General features: G+C 40.0%; 1 protein-coding gene across 2 annotated transcripts in view; it reads right to left on the bottom strand.

Moving 5' to 3' along the window:
* adgra2 (adhesion G protein-coupled receptor A2) overlaps positions 1-20764 on the bottom strand; it is a 144033-nt gene extending 123269 nt beyond the window's left edge. Inside the window, exons 1-2 of one of the 2 annotated variants that reach the window (XM_061906693.1) lie at positions 20710-20764; positions 11562-11947 (exon numbers count right to left, since the gene is read on the bottom strand). In XM_061906693.1, coding sequence (XP_061762677.1) covers positions 11562-11806 — 245 coding nt within the window. In that variant the 5' untranslated portion in view covers positions 11807-11947; positions 20710-20764. Of the gene's footprint in view, positions 1-11561; positions 12245-20709 lie in introns of those variants that run through there. The other variant, XM_061906692.1, reaches the window with a different exon arrangement.
* Positions 20765-23224: the final 2460 nt, after the last annotated feature.

Below are 23224 nucleotides of genomic sequence, written 5' to 3' on the forward strand. Positions count from 1 at the left end.
AAACATTTTATAAAATAAAATACAAATTGATTTACTTTCAAACTAACAAAGTAAGGTTAATAAAATAATTCAAAGCAACATTGCTGCTGATCATTTTTTCTTTCATTTATTATTATTTTATAGTATGTATTTATTTAATTTTAAGTATCTTACACATCCATTTTGTAAAGTATAGTAAATAAGTTCAGCAGATACGGGCGTCTTCGAGTCACGATATTATATGGCCCATGTGGCTGCACAGGACAGGTAAAAGAAAAACAATTGCCTTAGTTTTCAAAGTAAAATTTACAGTAAATCACTGTGAAATATCTTTGCAGCAATCTACTGTAACTGCAGAGCTAAGATGTTACGCTTAATTACAATAAAGTTACAACTAAATGCTGAAACTTCACAATTGTAATTTTATAGTTAACTAGAAAATTCCCATGGAAATTTTGATGAGCCTGCTATCTGTGACTTGGACCTCTGGCCGGGGGTCGTTGGAAGCCGCCGCACTTTGAAGATGGTGCCCAGTGTCCGAATCTGTGAATTTTAGATGTCACTGTACAAAATGAGCTACAAAAATTTAACATGCTTATTTTAGCATGGTAGCAAGCTAAAGTTAGCATGGTAACAGTTATCTTGTGTCACATACCAAGTTATATGACTCTAAGGTGTATGGCTGGGGAAAGAGAGAAAATAATTGTAGAAATTAGATGAAAAAGTCAGGATCCTAAAGTTAACTTGCTAGTATGCTAAGGTTTGCATGCTAACAGTTAGCAAGTGTCACATACCAAGTTATATGACTCTGGGGTAAACGGTTGCAAAACTAGCTCATCAAGTTAGCATGCTAACATCAACTGTTAGCCTGATGTTAGCCTGCTTACATCAACTGTTAGCTTGATGCTAGCATGCTAACATCAACTGTTACCATGTTAGTGTTACCAAGCTAATGTTAGCATGGTAACAGTTATTTTGTGTCACATACGAAGTTATATGACTATAAGGTGTATGGCTGGGGAATTAGAGAAAAAAAAAGTGTAACATTTTTGAGAAAAAAAAATTGCACTTTAATATTAGCATGCTAATGTTAGCATCCTAACATGCTAATGTTAACATGCTAACAGTTAACAAGTGTGACATACCAAGTTATATGACTCTGGGGTAAATGGCTGGAAAACTAGCTCATCAAGTTAGCATGCTAACATCAACTGTTAGCTTGATGCTAGCATGCTAACATCAACTGTTACCATGTTAATGTTACCAAGCTAACATTAGCATGGTAACAGTTATCTTGTGTCACATACCAAGTTTTATGACTCTAATGTGTATGGCTGGGGAGTTAGAGAAAAAGTGTAAAATTTGCGGGGGGAAAAATTAGCACTTTAATGATAGCATGATAATGTTAGCATCCTAACATGCTAATGTTAACATGCTAACAGTTAACAAGTGAAACTTCGCGGTTGTAATTTCATTTATGTTAAGTATTCTCTCGGTTTAACAGCGTACCGCCCACTACTGTACAAACAAGCATGCACAAATGATTCCCGAGCGCGGCCACCGGTGCTGCTCACTGCTCCCCTCACCTCCCAGGGGGTGGTACAAGGGGATGGGTCAAATGCAGACTGAGTATGTGTGTGACTTTAAAGGCCTATTGAAACCCACTACTACCGACCACGCAGTCTGATAGTCTATATAAAATCTTAACATTGCAACACATGCCAATACGGCCGGTTTAGTTTACTAAATTACAATTTTAAATTTCCCGCTGAGTTTCTTGTTGAAAACGTCGCGGAATGATGACGCGTATGATGACGCGTGTTTGTGACGTCTCGGGTTGTAGCGGACATATTAGCCCAGCACCACTTACGGCTAAAAGTCGTCTCTTTTCATCGCATAATTACACAGTATTTTGGACATCTGTGTTGCTGAATCTTTTGCTATTTGTTCAATTAATAATGGAGACTATAAAGAATAATGCTGTTGGTGGAAAGCGGTGGATTGCAGCTGCCTTTAGCACCGAAACACAGCCGGTGTTTCTTTGTTTGTTGGAAGCTTTAACACAGAGCGGTCAAGCGAACATGTTTCTCTACGTCAACCAGCAAGTTTTTGGATGGGAAAATTGTGATATTAAGTCGGCTCTTACCGGAGACTTGAGCGGATTATGCGACCTCCTCCTGTAGCTGTCAAAAAGGCAGCTGTGATCTTGACTCCTCTATTGGTTTCTCTGAGAGACACTGGCGTTCACCGCAGCCCTCTGACTTTCAGGTATGACTTTATAATCTCACTAAAACACTAAAAGGGACGGCGTGGCGCAGTGGAAGAGTGGCCGTGCGCAACCCGAGGGTCCCTGGTTCAAATCCCCACCTAGTACCAACCTCGTCACGTCCGTTGTGTCCTGAGCAAGACACTTCACCCTTGCTCCTGATGGGTGCTGGTTAGCGCCTTGCATGGCAGCTCCTTCCATCAGTGTGTGAATGTGTGTGTGAATGGGTAAATGTGGAAGTAGTGTCAAAGCGCTTTGAGTACCTTGAAGGTAGAAAAGCGCTATACAAGTACAACCCATTTACCCATGTATTTATTTAAAACACAATAAGAAGATAAGGCATTTTACAGAATTATCTTAGTAACTGTGTCTAATAACATCTGAATCGCTCACACTGCCGTCGCCTTTTTTTTTCTCTTTTTTTTTTTTTTTTAGTGCTTCAATCTAACTTTCCTCATCCACGGATCTTTCATTCTCGCTCAAATTAATGGGGAAATCGTCAATTTCTCGGTCCAAATTGCACTTGCTGCTGGTGGCTGTGATTATAAACAATGTGAGGATGTGAGGAGCCCTACCACCCGTGACATCACGCGCACATTGTCTGCTACTTCTGGTACAGGCAAGGTTTTTTTATTAGCGACCAAAAGTTGCCAACATTATCGTGGATGTTCTCTACTAAATCCTTTCAGCAAAAATATGGCAATATCGCGACATGATCAAGTATGACACATAGAATGGACCTGCTATCCCGGTTTAAATAAGAAAATCTCATTTTAACTTTAACTTTAATGTGGACACAACCTTTTAAGAGACGAATCCATTTGAATTCACAGTCATTTGTGGCGATATAAAAAGTGAAATAACATATGGATATTGTCATTGGTTGTCATTTTTGATGGCAGTATTTTACTGTGAAAATATACCGTGATGAAAGTCCTGGTGAATGTTTGACGATGCGACTTTCGGCGCCATGTTGAGTATTTGTAGCAAAACAACCTGACCATAATGAGTAGATGTGGCAATGGAAGATTATCTTCAATCACCTCAAGCACCGCCGCCATTTTCTCCGTGCCATGTGTTTGGCAGATGTATAATCCTGACTTTATTAAGCCAGCCTATAAATGGAGCACTTCAGCTCTCCTGGGGCATAAATCCACTTACTTTACCTCATGCGCTCGCTCCACTGCAGCCCTTTTCTCACAGGGAGCAAACAAATAAAGTATTAGAAATCCTCCTTAAAGCGTGTGTGTACAAAAATGTGTCGCCGATAGGTTATGAGCGACATTCGTCACCTGAGATTGTTTGTTTTGGCGTGGACCACACAAACGAGTACGAACATAAGCGTCCAAACCGGACGCTAAATTATGATGATGCGTTTCTTTGCCGCGGGGGAAGGCAATTGCTACGGCGGCCATGTTTAATGGAGGGATCCTGGGAAAGAAATGTGTTTGTGTTTAGAGTCGGGGAAGTGGAGGGAGGATTTAAAGTGACAGGCTCGTGTCAAAGAGGCGGGGCCACGTGATGGCGATGATGATGATGATGATGATGATGTACAAAGTGACCCTCCGCTAAAAACTGCTTCAAGATGTTCACTTTAGACCTGACAAGTATTATAATTGTACTCAGTTCAGAAGTTCACAGACTTACATGACATAACATTAGGTACACCTGCGCCATCTCAGCAGCTTTACAGTATTAATACAGTTGTGGTCAAAAGTTTACATACACTTCTAAAGAACATAATGTCATGGCTGTCTTGAGTTCCGAATTATTTCTACAACTCTTATTTTTTGTGATAGAGTGATTGGAGCGCATACTTGTTGGTCACCAAAAAACATTCATGAAGTTTGGTTCTTTTATGAATGTATTATGGCTCTACTGGAAATGTGACCAAATCTGCTGGGTCAAAAATATACATACAGCAATGTTAAAGGCCTACTGAAATGAGATTTTCTTATTTAAACAGGGATAGCAGGTCCATTCTATGTGTCATACTTGATCATGTCGCGATATTGCCATATTTTTGCTGAAAGGATTTAGTAGAGAACATCCACGATAAAGTTCGCAACTTTTGATCGCTAATAAAAAAGCCTTGCTTGTACCGGAAGTCGCAGACGATGTGCGCGTGACGTCTCGGGTTGTAGGGCTCCTCACATCCTCACATTGTTTATAATCATAGCCACCAGCAGCTAGAGCATTTCGGACCGAGAAAGCGACGATTTCCCCATTAATTTGAGCGAGGAAGAAAGATTTGTGGATGAAGATAGTGAGAGTGAAGGACTGGAAAAAATAAAAATAAAATAAAAAAATAAAAGGTGAGGACAGTGAGTGTGATTCAGATGTTATTAGACAAATTTACTAGGATAATTCTGGAAAATCCCTTATCTGCTCATTGTGTTACTAGTGTTTTAGTGAGATTATATGGTACCTGAAAGTCGGAGGGGTGTGGCCACGGGTGACCGCCAGTGTCTGCAGTGGGAGGAGGCAATAGTCCGCAGCTGCAGGAGGACGCAAGCTCCGCTCATAACTACGGTAAGAGCCGACTTATTAGCACAATTTTCTCACCGAAACCTGCGGGTTGACATGTGGTAGAGAACCATGTTCGCTTGACCGCTCTGATCCATAGTAAAGCTTCACCTTCGGGAATTTTAAACAAGGAAACACCGGCTGTGTTTGTGTTGATAAAGGCTAAAAGTTTCCCACCTCCATCTTTCTACTTTGACTTCTCCATTATTAATTGAACAAATTGCAAAAGATTCAGCAAACAGATGCCCAGAATACTGTGTAATTATGAGATTAAAGCAGACTACTTACACCTTGGATCGGGCTGGAAAAAAAGGTCCGCTACAACCTGAGACGTCAAACGCATGCGTCATCATACCATGACGTTTTCAACAGGATACTTCGCGGAAATTTAAAATTGCAATTTAGTAAACTAAAAAGGCCGTATTGGCATGTGTTGCAATGTTAATATTTCATCATTGATGTATAAACTATCAGACTGCGTGGTCGGTAGTAGTGGGTTTCAGTAGGCCTTTAACACAGTCGTGGTCAAAAGTTTACATACACTTGTAAAGAACATAATGTCATGGCTGTCTTGAGTTTCCAATATTTTCTACAACTCTTATTTTTTTTGTGATGGAGTGATTGGAGCTCATACTTGTTGGTCACCAAAAAACATTCATGAAGTTTGGTTCTTTTATGAATTTATTATGGGTCCACTGAAAATGTCACCAAATCTGCTGGGTCAAAAGTATACATACAGCAATGTTAATATTTGGTTATATGTCCCTTGGCAAGTTTCACTGCAATAAGGCGCTTTTGGTAGCCATCCACAAGCTTCTGGTTGAGTTTTTGACCACTCCTCTTCACAAAATTGGTGCAGTTCAGCTAAAGGTGTTGGTTTTCTGACATGGACTTGTTTCTTCAGCATTGTCCACACGTTCAAGTCAGGACTTTGAGAAGGTCTTTCTAAAACCTTACTTCGAGCCAGGTTTCGCCATTCCTTTACTACTTTTGCATGTGTTTGGGGTCATTGTCCTGTTGGAACACCCAACTGCGCCCAAGACCCAACATCTGGGCTGATAATTTTAGGTTGTCCTGAAGAATTTGGAGGTAATCCTCGTTTTTCATTGTCCTATTTACTCTCTGTAAAGCACCTGTTCCATTGGCAGCAAAGCATGCCCAGAGCATAATACTACCACCACCCTGCTTGACGGTAGGCATGGTGTTCCTGGGATTAAAGGCCTCACCTTTTCTCTTCCAAACATAATGCTGGGTATTGTGGCCAAACAGCTCAATTTTTGTTTCATCTGACAACATAACTTTCCTCCAGAGGGTTTTGTTACCCAAAATAACAAATTTACCGCATTTATGTATTTGTTTAAACTATGAAAGCATAAAGTGGCAGGATTTATTTACTATGAATACAGTGCACCTGAAGAGATGACAGGAATGACTGGGGAAATTTGCTATATTCTTATCAGTGATGGAGCAGGAAAGGGCGAGGAATACTTTTGCTGTAAAACTTCATGTGAAGCACCCTTTCGATTATTAAATTATATTTTGCATGCACTACAGCACGGTAAAAGAGGGGTTAGCCCATGTGCCTCACAATACGAAGGGTTCGATCCTGCGCTTGGGATCTTTCTGTGTGGAGTTAGTGTGTTCTCCCCGTGACTGCTCGGGTTCCCTTTGGGTACTCCGGCTTCCTCCCACTTCCAAAGACATGCACCTGGGGATAGGTTGATTGGCAACACTAAATTGGCCCTAGTGTGTGAATGTTGTCTGTCCATCTGTGTTGGCCCTGCAATGAGCTGGCGACTTGTCCAGGGTGTACCCCGCCTTCCGCCCGATTGCAGCTGACATAGGGTCCTGCACCCCCCGCGACACAGAAATAGATAAGCAGTAGAAAATGGATGGATGTGTTTATTCGTGCAAAATTAGGCCCCCAAGGATCATGCGCCCTTTTTTGCACATAGGGAGGGGCTACTTTTTTCAAAGTAAGTCCTTAAGAACATAAGATGGCTCCAGCTATAGACATATTTTGTTTTAGGTTTTTTTTTCCCCCCAGATAAATATCAAATACCCACTGCAGAGGATGCGGGTTGTCAGAAATACACAAAATAAGAATAATAGTAAAGGGAGAACTCTGCCCCATAGCAGGATGTGCATGCAAATAAGTCAGTGGTCCCCAACCCTTTTCGCACCACAGACCGGTTTAGTGTTGGCATTATTTTCAGGGACCGGTTTTCCACGTGTGCCAGATAAACACAGCAAAAATAAGTGCATGAAAAATACAACTCACTCCATGCTGAATTAGTGGGAGCACTGGGCTTGTTTATTTGCAATGAGATGCAGATGGAAATCAGCCTTTGGCTACAATCTGTCACATTTATATTTTATACGTGCATTCATGTGAATTGTATCCTGTCACAAAGTTATAACAAATGGCAACACATGGTTTTATTGTACTATAAACAAGCTTATTGGTGTGTCTAGTGCAGGGTTGGGCAATTATTTTGACTCGGGGCCAAATTTACAGAAGAAAATGTGTCTGGGGGTCTGGTATTATTTTTAGGAACAATAATACGAAACCTCCCAAAAATGTCTGATTGAATGCAAAAAAACGTTACCACAGACCGCCTTAAAACGGAATGGAATTTCACTTTTTTTTTTACTGAACGAGACACCCAGAATGTACATGAAAATAAAGAATGTGAGATTTACAATATGAACTATGAACGATAAAACACTGAATATTGACAACATTTGAATGTCACACCCCCTCTCCATCCACATATACGAACATCGCAAAATATGATCGCAAAGGGTAAAAAAAAAAAAAAAAACCACCTGCTATCTGATACATCTGATAAATCACTAAGCTTTAGAACTTTGTTGTAAAAATCTCCTTCCGCATTTGTCTCTGACACCCGCATTTCAGGCTCTGGAAACACTCTGTGGAAACGCTCCCCACCCACACTGCTTGGTGCCTCGTCTGAGCTGCTGTGACTTTGATTACCGTAGTAACTAACTAGATTACCATAGTAACTAGCGTATAATGCAAAAGTGCAGATTCCAACCATCGAAAGACTTAGTACAGTTGAAGACTTACGGTCACTAGAAAACATCACTGCACATCATAATGGCAGCTACACCGACCAGATTGAAAAGCTTAACGCAGGCCTGGGCAAATATTTTGCCTCGGGGGCCAAATTTAGAGAAAAAAATGTGTCTGGGGGCCGGTATATTTATTTTTAGGAACACTAATACAAAACCTTACCACAATGTCTTATTGAATGCTGAAAACGTTACAAATGGAATGGAATTTTACATTTTGTACTGAACGAGACACCCTGAATGTACATGAAAATAAAGAATTTGGGATTTACAATATTAACTACGAAGGATAAAACACTGAATATTGACAACATATGAATGTCACACCTCCTCTCCATCCAGATATTTTACAAACAAGCGAAGCGCAACACAAATGCGACAAACAGTGAAATACGAAGGTGAAGGGTAAACAAAAAAAAACACCTACAATCTGATGTATGTGATATATCACTAAGCTTTAAAACTTTGCTGTAAAAATCTCCTTCCACGGCTGTCCCTGACACCCACATTTCAGGCTCTGGAAACACTCTGTGGAAACGCTCCCCACCCACACTGCTTGGTGCCTCGTCTGACCTGCTGTGAATTACATTACCATAGTAACTAATTAGATGACCATAGTAACTCAGTAGATGACCATAGTAACTAATTAGATTAGCATAGTAACTCATTAGATGACCATAGTAACTCAGTAGATGACCCTAGTAACTAATTAGACGGCTATAGCAACTAATTAGATGACCATAGTAACTAACTAGATGATCATTGTAACTAATTAGATTAGCATAGTAACTAATTAGATGACCATAGTAACTAACTAGATGATCATTGTAACTAATTAGATTAGCATAGTAACTAATTAGATGACCATAGTAAATCATTAGATGATCATAGTAACTAATTAGATGACCATAACAACTAATTAGATGACCATAGTAACTAATTAGATGATCATTGTAACTAATTAGATTAGCATAGTAACTAATTAGATGACCATAGTAACTAATTAGATGACCATAGTAAATCATTAGATGATCATAGCAACTAATTAGATGACCATAGTAACTAACTAGATGATCATTGTAACTAATTAGATGACCATAGTAACTCATTAGATGACCATAGTAACTCATTAGATGACCATAGTGACTAATTAGGGACGGCGTGGCGCAGTGGAAGAGTGGCCGTGCGCAACCTGAGGGTCCCTGGTTCAAATCCCACCTAGCACCAACCTTGTCACGTCCGTTGTGTCCTGAGCAAGACACTTCACCCTTGCTCCTGATGGGTGCTGGTTGGCGCCTTGCATGGCAGCTCCCTCCATCAGTGTGTGACTGTGTGTGTGAATGGGTAAATGTGGAAGTAGTGTCAAAGCGCTTTGAGTACCTTGAAGGTAGAAAAGCGCTATACAAGTACAACCCATTTATTTATATTTATTTAATTAGATTTGGATGGCCGGCAGGCCAAATTGAAAAGCTTAACAGGCCGCATGTGGCCCCCGGGCCTTAATTTGCCCAGATCTGGTCTAGTGGGACAGGCGAAAGTTACGTTGGAGAAAATGCAGTCCTTTATAAATGATATCATGTTAGCGCAGTGGTTTTCAACCTTCTTTCAGTGATGTACCCCTGTGATCAAACCCCGGCTGAGTCATACCAAAGACTATAAAAATGGGACTCATTACTTCCTTGCTTGGCACTCAGCATCAAGGGTTGGAATTGGGGGTTAAATCACCAAAAATGATTCCAGGGCGCGGCACCACTGTTGCCCACTGCTCCCCTCACCTCCCAGAGGGTGATCAAAGGGTGATCGGTCAAATGCAGAGAATAATGTCGCCACACCAAGAGTGTGTGTGACAATCATTGGTACTTTAACTTTGACTTTAAAATTGTTTTAATTCAAGTACCACCTAATCAGAGCAAAGCATTTTTCGTTGAAAAAAAGAGATCCATTCATCCATCGGTTTTCTGCCGCTTATTCCTTTTGGGGTCGCGGGGGCGCTGGTACCTATCTCAGCTACAATCAGGCGGAAGGTGGGGTACTATGTCATCCGTTTCTGATTTATTAAATTGTATAACAGTGCAAAATATTGCTCATTTGTAGTGGTCTTTCTTGAACTATTTGGGGAAAAAGATATAAAAATAACTAAAAACTTGTTGAAAAATAAACAAGTGTTTCCATTATAAATATAGGTTTCTACACATAGTATTAATCATCAACTTAAAGTGCCCTCTTTGGGGATTGTAATAGAGATCCATCTGGATTCATGAACTTAATTCTAAACATTTCTTCACAAAAAAATACATATTTGACATCAATACTTATGGAACATCCATCCCATCCATTTTCTACCGCTTATTCCCTTTGGGGTTGTGGGGGGCGCTGGTGCCTATCTCAGCTACAATCAGACGGAAGGCAGGGTACACCCTGGACAAGTCGCCACCTCATCGCAGGGCCAACACAGATAGACGGACAACATTCACACTCACATTCACACACTAGGGCCAATTTTAGTGTTGCCAATCAACCTATCCCCAGGTGCATGTCTTTGGAAGTGGGAGGAAGCCGGAGTACTCGGAGGGAACCCACACATTCACAGGGAGGTGTCACGCCAAATTTCTTCCCCCCTACAAAAACCTTCCTCCCCCATTTACTTCCGGGGTCATGATTAATACGGACGTTTTGTTAACGCTATATTATAAAAATACAGACGTTTTGTTAACGCTATATTATAAAAAAAAATTAAAAAACAATTTACAAACACAAGCTATGGGATGACGCATTTACTTCCGGGGTCACGTTTCCTCTTATGTCATCCCATAGCTTGTGTTTGTAAATTATTTTTTTTGTTTTTTTATAATCTAGCATTAACAAAACATCTGTATTTTTATAATATAGCATTATATTTTTGTAATATAGCGTTAACAAAACGTCTGTATTAATCATGACCCCGGAAGTAAATGGGGGGGGAAGGTTTTTGTAGGGGGGAAGATATTTGGCGTGACAGAGGACATGCAAACTCCACACAGAAAGATTTTGAGCCCGGGATTGAACCCTGGAACATGTCTACAAAAAATCTAGCTATCAGCACTGAATGTTGCATTGTTGCATTTCTTTTCACAGTTTATGAACTTACATTCATATTTGTTGAAGAATTAATTCTCAATATAATCTTACCTATCTCATCGTATGGAATAAAACTTACTTCACCAATTATTTATTTATTTATTTATTTTTATTGGGATTGCTTATGGAGTATACATTGAGAACAGGAAGTGAACATAAGTTTTAGCAAGTGGGGTAGGATTAAATAAGCTCTGCTTCTTCCTACTCCTTTTCGAACATGTTGAAAAGAGAAACTGGAATTGTGATGTATCATGTTGTATGCTTGCATGTTCGAAATAAACTCAAACTCAACTCAACCTATTATTCAATAAATATATTTATGAGGGATTTTTGAATTGTTGCTATTTTTACAATATTTTTTTTTAAATCTCACAGACCCCTTGGCATACCTTCAAGTACCCCCAGGGGAACGCGTACCCCCATTTGACCATTTGAGAACCTCTGCTTTAGCAAACGTGTCACAGACCGGTACCGGTCCCCGGACCGGTGGTTGGGGACCACTGAATTACAAGACACCAATGATACAATAAAAACAGTAATAATAATAATAATAATAATAAGTGTTGTTGCAACTCACAGAGTGACGGTTCTGTTGGGCAGCAGGCTGGCATCGGGAGGTTCTGTCAGCTCCTCCTTGCTGCAGCTCACCCTGCGCCCAAGGACCTGAGCTCCGTGCGCCTTAGAGCGCTCCTCCGTGCAGCTGCAGCCGAGCAGACCCCGACAAGCCTGGGACGGCCGCGGCCCGCAGGCGGCCAGCAGCAGCAGCATCAGCACCAGCACTTGGCCCGGCAGCAGAGGGATGCCGAGGCCGGGCGCAGTCATTGTCCTCCGGCTGGATGTCAGCGCAGCCGCCGGTCAACCCATAACTCCAACATGAAGTTGGTGGAGGGAGTCACTCACTTCGAAGATACTTGTTGCTCTCTCTCGCTTGTCTTAATTCCGATGTGTCACGGCGCACCTTCCCTTAATGCAAAATACAAAAAAAAAAAAAAAAGGCATCACTCGGGGGAACTCTTCGCAGTGTCCTAAACTTAATCCAGCGGTTGAGGAGAGTCACGACTCAGCACGAACATCTGGATGAAAAAGCGCAAAACTCGTATCCGAAAAGTTGGCTCGCCCTTCTTCAGACTGGCTTTTCCATCCTGCACATTTCCATCCAGCGCGACTTTAGCCAGATTGAGGCAAGAAAGAGCGCAGAAAAGTAAAGAGGAGGAGAGCCGGCCGGAGTAAAAAGTCTCAATCTAGTTGGACTTCTTTCTGCCTGCTTGTCACACTGCCTTACCCACACGCTGAAGTGCCCTCCAAGGTCCTAGCGCCGCCATGTATTCGAAAAACATGTAAATATTGGACGTTACAGGGTACATCAGGGGTGTCAAACTCAAATACAGAGTGGGCCAAAATTTTAAACTGAACAAAGCCGCGGGCCAAGTTTGAACAAATTAACCTTTTAATAGGGACCCAAACTAGTTTTGCATTGAATATTGAACAAGCGAGACTTATATAACTTTATAGTGACATGCAAAATCGAGTTTCAAATAATACTAATCATTTAAAAATAGCAATGGCATATCAAATCACATTTAAATAGAAATTGAATGCCTCTTTTCTATTTGCAGCCTTCGCAGGTAAATATCAAAATAAACTTTTCCCACAGGCTAATAATAAATTGTTATATTGTAGCGTCCAGGAAGAGGTAGTGCTGCAAGGGGTTTTGTGTATTTGTTCTGTTGTGTTTATGTTGTGTTGCGGTGCGGATGTTCTCCCGAAATTTGCTTGTCATTCTCGTCTAGTGTTGGTTCACAGTGTTGCGCATATTTGTAACAATCTTAAAATTCATTATACGGCAACCCTCGGTGTGACCTGTATGGCTGTTGACCAAGCTTGCATTGCATTAGCGTGTGTGTGTGTAAAAGCCACATATATCATGTGACTAGGCCGGCACGCTGTTTCTACGTAGGAAAAGCAGATGTGACGAAAGGTTTTGGAGGATGCTTGAGGCAGTGCCTTTAAGGCACGCCCCCAATATTGTTGTCCAGGTGGGAATCGGGAGAAATTTGGGAGAATGGTTGCCCCCTGTGATTTTTGTGAGGGGCACTGAAATATGGGAGTCTCCTTGGAAAATCTGGGGGGGGGGGGGGGTTAGCAAGTATGAGCATTAGCGGTGAATGCGGTGTTACAGCGACACCGCCGCCGTATAATACCGGCGGGCCAGCTCTAATGTTAATTTGATATTGCCTCAAAGGCCAAATGAAAATACACGGCGGGCCAAATTTGGCCGGCGGGCCAGAGTTTGACACCCAGGGGCTACATTATTACTTTTCACAGAAACAAAAGTTTCACTTACAATTTTACGTAAAATGTGAGTAAAAGGAAAAAAATATAGATTTTTGTATGTATACACAATACAGGCCAAAAGTTTAGACACACCTTCTCATTCTTCATATATATATATATATATATATATATATATATATATATATATATATACACCGTATTTCCTTGAATTGCCGCAGGGTTTATAGTATGCGCCTGCCTTGAAGTACTGGCGGGTCAAACTCGCTTCCCAAAATATTTAGCGCATGCTTAGTATTACCGCCTGGTCAAACTCGTGACGTCACGAGTGACACTTCCCCTGTAATCATTTTCAAGATGGAGGAGGCTGATTTCAATACCGGTAATTTCAAATCGCATAAATAGAACAAGATTAAGAGTTAGTCAGTAGGATTTAAGGTCCAAGCTCACATCACACTCAAATTTTTACTGCATGCGTTTGGTAAGTGCCGGGGTGAGAAGAGGTTTTAAATTAATTAGCGGCCCGGCGGCAATTCAAGAAAATACGAAATGTATAAAGCATTTATCTTCCATTCCATGTGTACATTTTATCATGTTATAACAAAATACACTGTAAACATCCATCCATCAATCAATTTTCTTCCGCTTATTCCCTTTGGGATCGCGGGGGGCGCTGGTGCCTATCTCAGCTACAATTGGGCGGAAGGCGGTGTACACCCTGGACAAGTCGCCAACTCATCGCAGGGCCAACACAGATAGACAGACAACATTCACACTCACATTCACTCACTAGGGACCATTTAGTGTTGCCAGTCAACCTATCCCCAGGTGCGTGTCTTTGGAAGTGGGAGGAAGCCGGAGAACCCGGAGGGAACCCACACAGTCACGGGGAGGACATGCAATCTCCACACAGAAAGATCCCGAGCCCGGGATTGAACCCAGGATACTCAGGACCTTCGCATTGTGAGGCAGACGCACTAGCCCCTCTGCCCTACTGTAAACATAAACATTGCATATTAAAATCAACAAATATTTTGGAAAAATCACAAAAGTATTTCTCCTTCCAAACCAAAAACAACTACCATCAACTACCAAACAAACACCATCTATGTTTCATGTGTTGTTTTAGGCTTTATAATGTCTCATAATAAAGATGTTAAAAAGGAATACTTTGGGATATTTCTAAAACATATACATAACATGAGCCGACCAAAATAATAAATGCGTATATGCATGCAAATCTGAATCTTCAATCCAATCCAATCCACTTTATTTATATAGCACATTTAAACAACAATAACGTTTCCAAAGTGCTGCACAGCCATGTTAAAAACAATATTATGCTCCACCAATGACTGAATAAAACAAAAAATGAATAAAAATAAAACCAATAAAAACAATATAAAAACAAATATGATTAAAAACTATTTTAAAGGGTAAAATCAATTAAAACAGTAAAATAAAAAAATAAAAAAATAAAAAAATAAAATAAAAAAAATAAATAAAAAATAAAAGTGTATAAAAAACACAGAGGACAACAGAGGACAACAGAGGACAGAGGACCACACAACTCACGTAGTGTTAAAAGCCAAAGAATAAAAGTGGGTCTTAAGACGAGACTTAAAACACTCCACTGTGGAAGCAGTGGAGTGTTTTTTTTTCCTTAGGGAGTGTTTTTTTCCTTAGGGAGGAAAAAAATATGTTTGGAAATACAGAATATTTTCCAATTCTGTAGACTTTTTAGCTTAAAGGTGTCAAACTTAACGCATCTTATTGTGAATTTATAAAAGATAGCCTCTTAAATGTTCTAAGATGGCCTGAGAAATCATTTAATGTGGCAAGTCAAATTATTTTATTTGGCGTACCTAATGATTTAAACAACAAAAACAATATGAGAGCAACATAGGGCATCCTAAATAGCACTATTATAATTGGTGCTATGAAGGATTATCCTAAATACATCTCAGATGGAAATTTTAAAAATGGCAAAATGAACAAAGTAGTTGAAAGCTTCAATAAGTACTTTGTAAACATTGGAACAAATTTGGAAAAAAAGACTTGTATGACACTATAGATAAAAATCCCCACTTGATGTTCCTCGAAGGTGTGACAAAACATGAAATAATGAATATTGTGAAAAAATGTAAATCCAAGACCTCAACTGGCTGTGACAGAATTGATATGGAAATGATAAAAAGGTTATTGAAGACATTTCAGAACCTTTAACATATATATTTCAAACAGGAAAATTCCCAGAAAAAACATTTAAATAGCAAAAGTTGTACCAATTTATAGGACTGGTGACAAACACCAATTTACAAACTTTGGACCCGTTTCTCTACTTCCAAAATGTTCTAAAAATGATCGAAAAACTGTTTGACAACAGATCGGACACATTTATATATAAACCAACATTTCAACATACCTATTTATTATTAACATCTCGGAATGGCCTTATGCTGTCTTTAAGTTGAAGTCCACATCTCTGGGCATGACGTTTAAGTGCATCCGGCAGTGGAGGCTCCTCTATGGAGTCTTGGGGCGCTAGGAGGTTAACCCCTTTACTACTAGCACCCCAGGTGGCCCTTGGCAAAGGCCTAGTACCTGACTGCCCTCTAGCCAGGGATACGGTGAAGACCTCTACGGCAAAGCAGGCGGAAGATGGTAGACATAAGAACTACCACAAATGGCTGCGAAGGCGGAAGAAGGCTGCAGCAGAAAAGGGTCCTCAGTCGTCTTGGACCCCATGCCACTGGACCCTGACCCGTGTGGTGACTGTCTGTGCACCAGTCTCCCCACGTTAAACAAAGTCACGCACAGGCATCTTTCATAAAGGGATTCCCCCCTAGCAGGAGGATCATTATATTCCCTTCGAGTGACCGCCGATAAGTTAAAGTGGAGTGGTCGGAATAATTCCTGAAGTTAAACATGTTTAGGCTTGTTCTGTCTTCAACGACTATACAAACTGGACGGTTGAGCTTTACCCTACTCACAGGGAACTTTTCAACAGTTGCCATTCAACATACACGGCACACTTCTCGCGGTGTGTCACTCTATAACCTCCGGGTAGGAACAACACACATACAAGCAATTCCTATTGCTACAAAACTCATGACGCAATAAGTCAAATGATGCGGACACGTTTATTACTGGATACTTTCTAATACACTTCTGCCTTGGAAACTTTATATCTGTAAAGTATGCAACTAGAATTATTTGATACTTGTTTGTATTGACAAATGTGCTGTTTGAGACTGCAATATTTTTCAACATTACGTACGTCAAAATTGTGCGCTGAGCTGTTGTGTAGCTGCTAGTAGCCTTTTGTAAACGTATGCATTTGTAATCGTACGCATTAATCGGAGGACATTTAGATGTTAACGTAGCTTTGCACAAATAAATACGCTGCAGCACTGCCTGTATCATTAACATGCGAGACGATATCGCCCGATACTTGTTTGTTGTAGTTTTTTTTGCTGCTAACAGACCAATGTCCAATATCAATATTGAGTAATCTAAATTAGGATTATTAATAGAAATTAAACTAATTCTATTAATCATTTAATTATTTTTCCTAAGGCCTGTGGGAAAATTCAGTGAGGATTTAAAAAAAAAAAAGTTTCAGCCATGTTGGTGTCTGCGATTTAAGCAAAGATGAAGATGATTCAAGAGATATTTAATAAGAGTTGATTAGAAAGAGATGAATGGTTCCCTTTTAAACAAAGCTCGGTTACATTGTTTGCCTTGGAAGGAGATGTTGAAGTTTGATAGCATCAGTCATGCTGCAGACCGCCGTGGGACCGAAAGAGAAAGTCCGCTTGTGAATGAACGCTAAAGGCTCTCTTGTGTGTTGTGTTTAGTGTTTGTCTCCACATCAAAGACTGCGCTGTCAGTCCCAGGGTCGGGGAGGAAGTATTGGCTTGTTGTGTTATACTTCAGCACTCACCATTACAACACATTTTTCAACAATGATGTCCTTCTGAAAGAATGAAACTTGGATATAACTTAGAGTAGTCAGTGTACAGCTCCAATAGCAGCTGTTTTTTCTTTTTTTACTATCCAATAAAACTGAGTCAGTGCGATCCTTATTGAGTAAATACAAAAAAATTTCCTTAAATGAATCGCAACTTCCCAGTGGTGGCAGCAATCATGCAGCCTCTACAACCACCATGTTTGACTGCAAGCTAGGGTAGTACAGTATAACGGTATTAGTAAAGTAACGCAGTACTAATTAATCAAAAACAATACTATACTCTGTTTGAAAAGTAACGGGTTCCAAGTTTTGTTTTTGTTTTTTTTAACAGGCGCGCCGCCACGTCATGACATTGCTGGTTTTACGAATAGATGAGCGTGTTCGGCAGCGCACAATCACAGTGTACTTACAAGCAGACACAGTGTATAGACAGAAACGGGAGAATGGACGCATTTCGGCCTAAAAACTGATGACAAAAGTGAAGTTATAACACCGAAATACCTTCAAGAAGAGGTGCTTTAAAACATGGCTAGCTAGCAGCGAACATCCATCCGCAGTCAGCAGTGTTTTAGGTTCTTCTAAATCACTATTCCTCGCTTCCATGGCAACAAATGAGGTACGTTTCTTACAAGTATCATCCCTGCAGGACGAGGAATAGCTAAAACATGTTTCACTACACACCATAAGAGGATACAATAGCTCACCGGCGTCACCGCTAACAAAGGTTAGCGCGCCTGAATGTAAACAAATGCCATGGGTGGATCTACAGTTGACATCCACTGTAATGATACCAAGTACAATCGCGTATATAGTCGGTACTACTATAATTACATCCATATATCTTTTATCGTCACAAAATAAATAAATGGGTTGTACTTGTATAGCGCTTTTCTACCTTCAAGGTACTCAAAGCGCTTTGACACTACTTCCACATTTACCCATTCACACACACATTCACACACTGATGGAGGGAGCTGCCATGCAAGGCGCCAACCAGCACCCATCAGGAGCAAGGGTGAAGTGTCTTGCTCAGGACACAACGGACGTGACGAGGTTGGTACTAGGTGGGAATTGAACCAGGGACCCTCGGGTTGCGCACGGCCACTCTCCCCACTGCGCCACGCCGTCCCTAAAATATTTTTTTCCTTTTTGAAAAATTCATATTATATTTATAAACTCAGGAAATATGTCCCTGGACACATGAAGACTTTGAATATGACCAATGTGTGATCCTTTAACTACTTGGTATCGGATCGATACCAAGCATTTAGAAAAGTATCGAAATACATTTTGGTACCAGTACCAAAATACTGGTATCGGGACAACTCTACAGCAGGCAAGACACAATTATCTTGCTTTACTCTTGTTTTGCCAGATAAAGCTTGTGAGTTGACTCCTTTCAGTGGTGAGCCGCTACATGTAAATTTACTGCCAAGACAAGTAAAAAAAAAAAAAAAAAAATTGTTCTGGTAAAATTAGAGATGTCAAATAATGGCTTTTTTGCCAATATCCGATATTGTCCAACTCTTAATTACCGATCCCGATATCAACCGATACGGATATATACAGTTGTGGCATTAACACATTATGATGCCTAATGTTGTTGTGATGCCCCGCTGGACGTCTTAAACAATGTAACAAAGTTTTCCAAAATCGAACAACTCCATCCATCCATCCATCCATTTTCTAACGCTTATTCCCTTTCGGGGTCGCGGGTTGCGCTGGCGCCTATCTCAGCTACAATCGGGCGGAAGGCAGGGTACACCCTGGACAAGTCGCCACCTCATCGCAGGGCCAACACAGATAGACAGACAACATTCACACTCACATTCACACACTAGGGCCAATTTAGTGTTGCCAATCAACCTATCCCCAGGTGCATGTCGTTGGAAGTGGGAGGAAGCCGGAGTACCCGGAGGGAACCCACACATTCACGGGGAGAACATGCAAACTCCACACAGAAAGATCCCGAGCCTGGATTTGAACCCAGGACTGCAGGAACTTCGTATTGTGAGGCAGACGCACTAACCCCTCTGCCACCGTGAAGCCCAATCGAACAACTCAAGTTATGGAAAAAAAAACACCATGGCACTGCCATATTTATTTTTGAAGTCACAAAGTGCATTTTTATTTTTATTTTAACAGGCCTCAAAACAGCAGCTTGGAATTTGGGACATGCTCTCCCTGAGAGAGCATGTGGAGGTTTAGGTGGGCGGGGTTGAGGGGTAGGGGGGGTGGGTGTATATTGTAGCATCCCGAAAGAGTTAGTGCTGTAAGGGATTCTGGGTATTTGTTCAGTTGTGTTTATGTTGTGTTGCGGTTCGGATGTTCTCCCGAAATGTATTTGTCATTCTTGTTTGGTGTGGCGCATATTTGTAACAGTGTTAAAGTTGTTTATACGGCCAGCCTCAGTGTGACCTGTATGGCTGTTGACCAAGTATGCTTTGCTTTCACTTGTGTGTGTGAAAAGCCATAGGTATTATATGACTGTGCCGGCGCTCTGTACTTCTCCCTACGTCCATGTACACAGCGGCGTTTTAAAAAGTCATACATTTTACATTTTGAAACAGATTCCGATCATTTCCGATATTACATTTTAAAGCATTTATCGGCCGATAATATCGACAGCCTGATATTATCGGACATCTCTAGTTAAAATCAGCTTGTTAAACATTTTGTGCAAATGTAAAACAACCACAATGCTAATTGTGTTAGCTTATGAAAGGGCTTGTCCATTGTATGTTAGCATTAAGCTAGCCTACTTCCCTGTTTATGCTTTGTTCTACACTAACTTCTTTGTGGGGATTATCTATAAACAAACTAGAGTTGGAAGTTTTTTCATCTCTAACTCAAAAGACTGATTAAAAGTACGGTAACTAAATCTCTACATTCATGGAAGGCAGAACAATTTACGTAAATAAATCAGAGGAGTACAAAGTGCAGTACTTTGTAGTAATTAAATAGTTCAAAACAATTAAAAACACAGCAAAATATATACACATTGATAACTAAAAACATACTTTTTTAACCTTTTTAAAGAAAATACATGTATCATAGTGAATGATAAGATGACTAATTGACACACATTTCCCGCCACAAATAGATCTTTGGGAAACACCGGATAGTAAATATATAAAAGCTTGTCACTAACTACTTTAGAGCGTGTCCACGTTTACTTTCTATTCTCACGTTTTATTCTGTAATATAAAAAAAGTTCTTTTTTGTGAAATACTGTATATGAAAAGAAAGCAGTGAGCTTGCAGCGACTTCGTACCTTTTGACACAAGTACTGAGTAGGATGTGCTGTGAAACACTTCAGCGTGTCACAGTGTGAGCTCAAACTCTTTAAGTGCAAACATTCAAGCACAACAAAGACAACACAACCACACACAAAACATGCTTTGCGTCACAAACATGGCAAAGAAGCCATTGTCAGATGACTAATATTTGTTCTACTTACAAAATGGTTCTTCTCATAGGCTTCCTGTCACCTGTGTGTCACCTTTTATCTCCTCCCCACTTCCTGTTCCTTAGTTGGACTTCCTGCCACCTCTCATTAAACACATTAAATGGGGTTAACGTGAAATGAGTACAAGCAGTTACTGTTGTGTTGTGATATTTACTTGTCGGATTACGTGATGCTTTAAAGGGGAAAAAATACAAATAAAACATGCATATATATACACAATAACATTGAATGGCATTGCACTGAGAATTTATGAATACTCTCAAAATATAAAACAATATTTTACAAGTATCTAAAAATATATAAATAACAAATTACTATATAGGTAAACACACTTATATTTGTACTAATAGAAATAAATGAAAAAGAAAATAACACAATAAAAAATAAGAAGCTAATTAAAGTTTAAAATGATTAATTAATCATACATACACTCATGCATATAATCACGTTTCATCAAACATATTTTAATGTTGTTCCCGTAGGAGGAACTGGGTATAAAACACACGGCACACTGACAAAGCTTAAAGGCCTACTGAAATGAGATGTTCTTATTCAAACTGGGATAGCAGGTCCATTCTATGTGTCATACTTGATCATTTTGCGATATTGCTATATTTTTGCTGAAAGGATTTAGTAGAAAACATCCACGATAAAGTTCGCAACTTTTGGTCACTCATAAAAAAGCCTTGCCTGTACCGGAAGTAGCAGATGATGTGCGCGTGACGTCACAGGTTGTGGAGCTCTTCATATCCTCACATTGTTTACAATCATGGCCACCAGCAGCGAGAGCGATTCGGACCGAGAAAGCGAGGATTTCCCCATTAATTTGAGCGAGGATGAAAGATTCATGGATGAGGAAAGTGACAGTGAATGACTAGAAAAGAAAAAAAATCAAGGGCAGTGGGAGCGATTCAGATGTTATTAGACAAATTTACTAAGATAATTCTAGAAAATTCTAGTGTTTTAGTGAGATTATATAGCCGTACCTAAAAGTCGGAGGGGTGTGGCCACGGGTGTGGTGACCGCCAGTGTCTCTGAGGGAAGCCACGTTTCTCGACGAGGCAAGGCAGCCGGGCTGAGATTTTTTTTTTTTTTCCTCAGCGGAGTAAGCATCCGATGGTCTGTGGCGGCCAGTGGGAGGAGGCAAGAGAGTCCACAGCTGCAGGAGGAACGATGCAAACTCTCCGCTCATGTCTACGGTAAGAGCCGAATGTAAACAAGGAAACACCGGCTGTGTTTGCGTTGCGAAAGGCAGCTGCGATACACCGCTTCCCACCTACATCTTTCTTCTTTGACGTCTCCATTATTAATTGAACAAATTGCAAAACATTAAGCAACACAGATGTCCAGAATACTGTTTAATTATGCAACTAAAGCAGACTACTTATAGCTGGGATCGGGCTGTAAAAAAGTGTCCACTACAATCCGAGACGTCATGGGCAGCGTCATCATACCGACGTTTTCAACAGGATACTTTGCGCGAAATTTAAAATTGCAATTTAGTAAACTAAAAAGGCCGTATTGGCATGTGTTGCAATGTTAATATTTCATCATTGATATATAAACTATCAGACTGTGTGGTCGGTAGTAGTGGGTTTTAGTAGGCCTTTAACCTATCATTACTATAACAATCTACAAGGTTAATATAGTTCGCTTCTCTTTCTTCCTCGCCATTTATTTGCTTTCTTTTGTATTTCAAGTTATCATTACATACATGTATTGTTGCATTTGAAACAACTGTATTGTAGATAATAGAGGTAATTATTGTTATTATTCATTATCAATAGTGCTAATTTTATTGGTATTTTTATTGCTCCATTTGTTGTGCAATAGTGTGTTATTGATATTTACTTCACTAACTGCTTCTTTGCTATCTATCACTTTTCATATCATATTTCTACATATATTTGTTGATACTGTTTTTGTTGGTGGTGTTGTTATTCGTATTATTGTGTTTGTTGTTGTTTTTGTTGTCTCTCTGCCTTATCCTCCTCTTGTGCCCACAATTTCACTCTGTATTCCTTTTTTTCTCTTTCCATCCTCTCCTAATCCGATCCGGCTGCGCCAAACAATAATATTAATCCATTTAATAAAGTTAGATACAAAATAAAGCATCAAGAGAAGTTTCCCACACTTCTCTTTTGTAAAATAAATCTGCACAGCAAATGTGGGCATCTACATTGACAATAAATACATAAATAAAATGATTAGTAGAAAGATAGACAAAACCTTTGAACTATTATTTGAAAAAAAAAATCAATGGTCTTTGCAAGCATACCAGAAACAAATCAATCAGATGGTATTTCTGGGAAATATTATGGCAGAAAAAAACGTTCCGAGTGGTACATCAACTTAAGAGTACCACATTTTAAGTGTGTTTTGAGATAAAAGCGCTAGTTGTTTTGCTTTATGTCACAAACATCCCTGCGTCATTAGTTGGCGTAAAAAAAAAATGTCACAGTGATCCGACCAAAACATCTGTTCTTACTCGTTAGCATTAGCTTAT

Source organism: Nerophis ophidion, linkage group LG07, assembly GCF_033978795.1.
Source record: "Nerophis ophidion isolate RoL-2023_Sa linkage group LG07, RoL_Noph_v1.0, whole genome shotgun sequence".
Classification (NCBI taxonomy): Eukaryota; Metazoa; Chordata; class Actinopteri; order Syngnathiformes; family Syngnathidae; genus Nerophis; species Nerophis ophidion.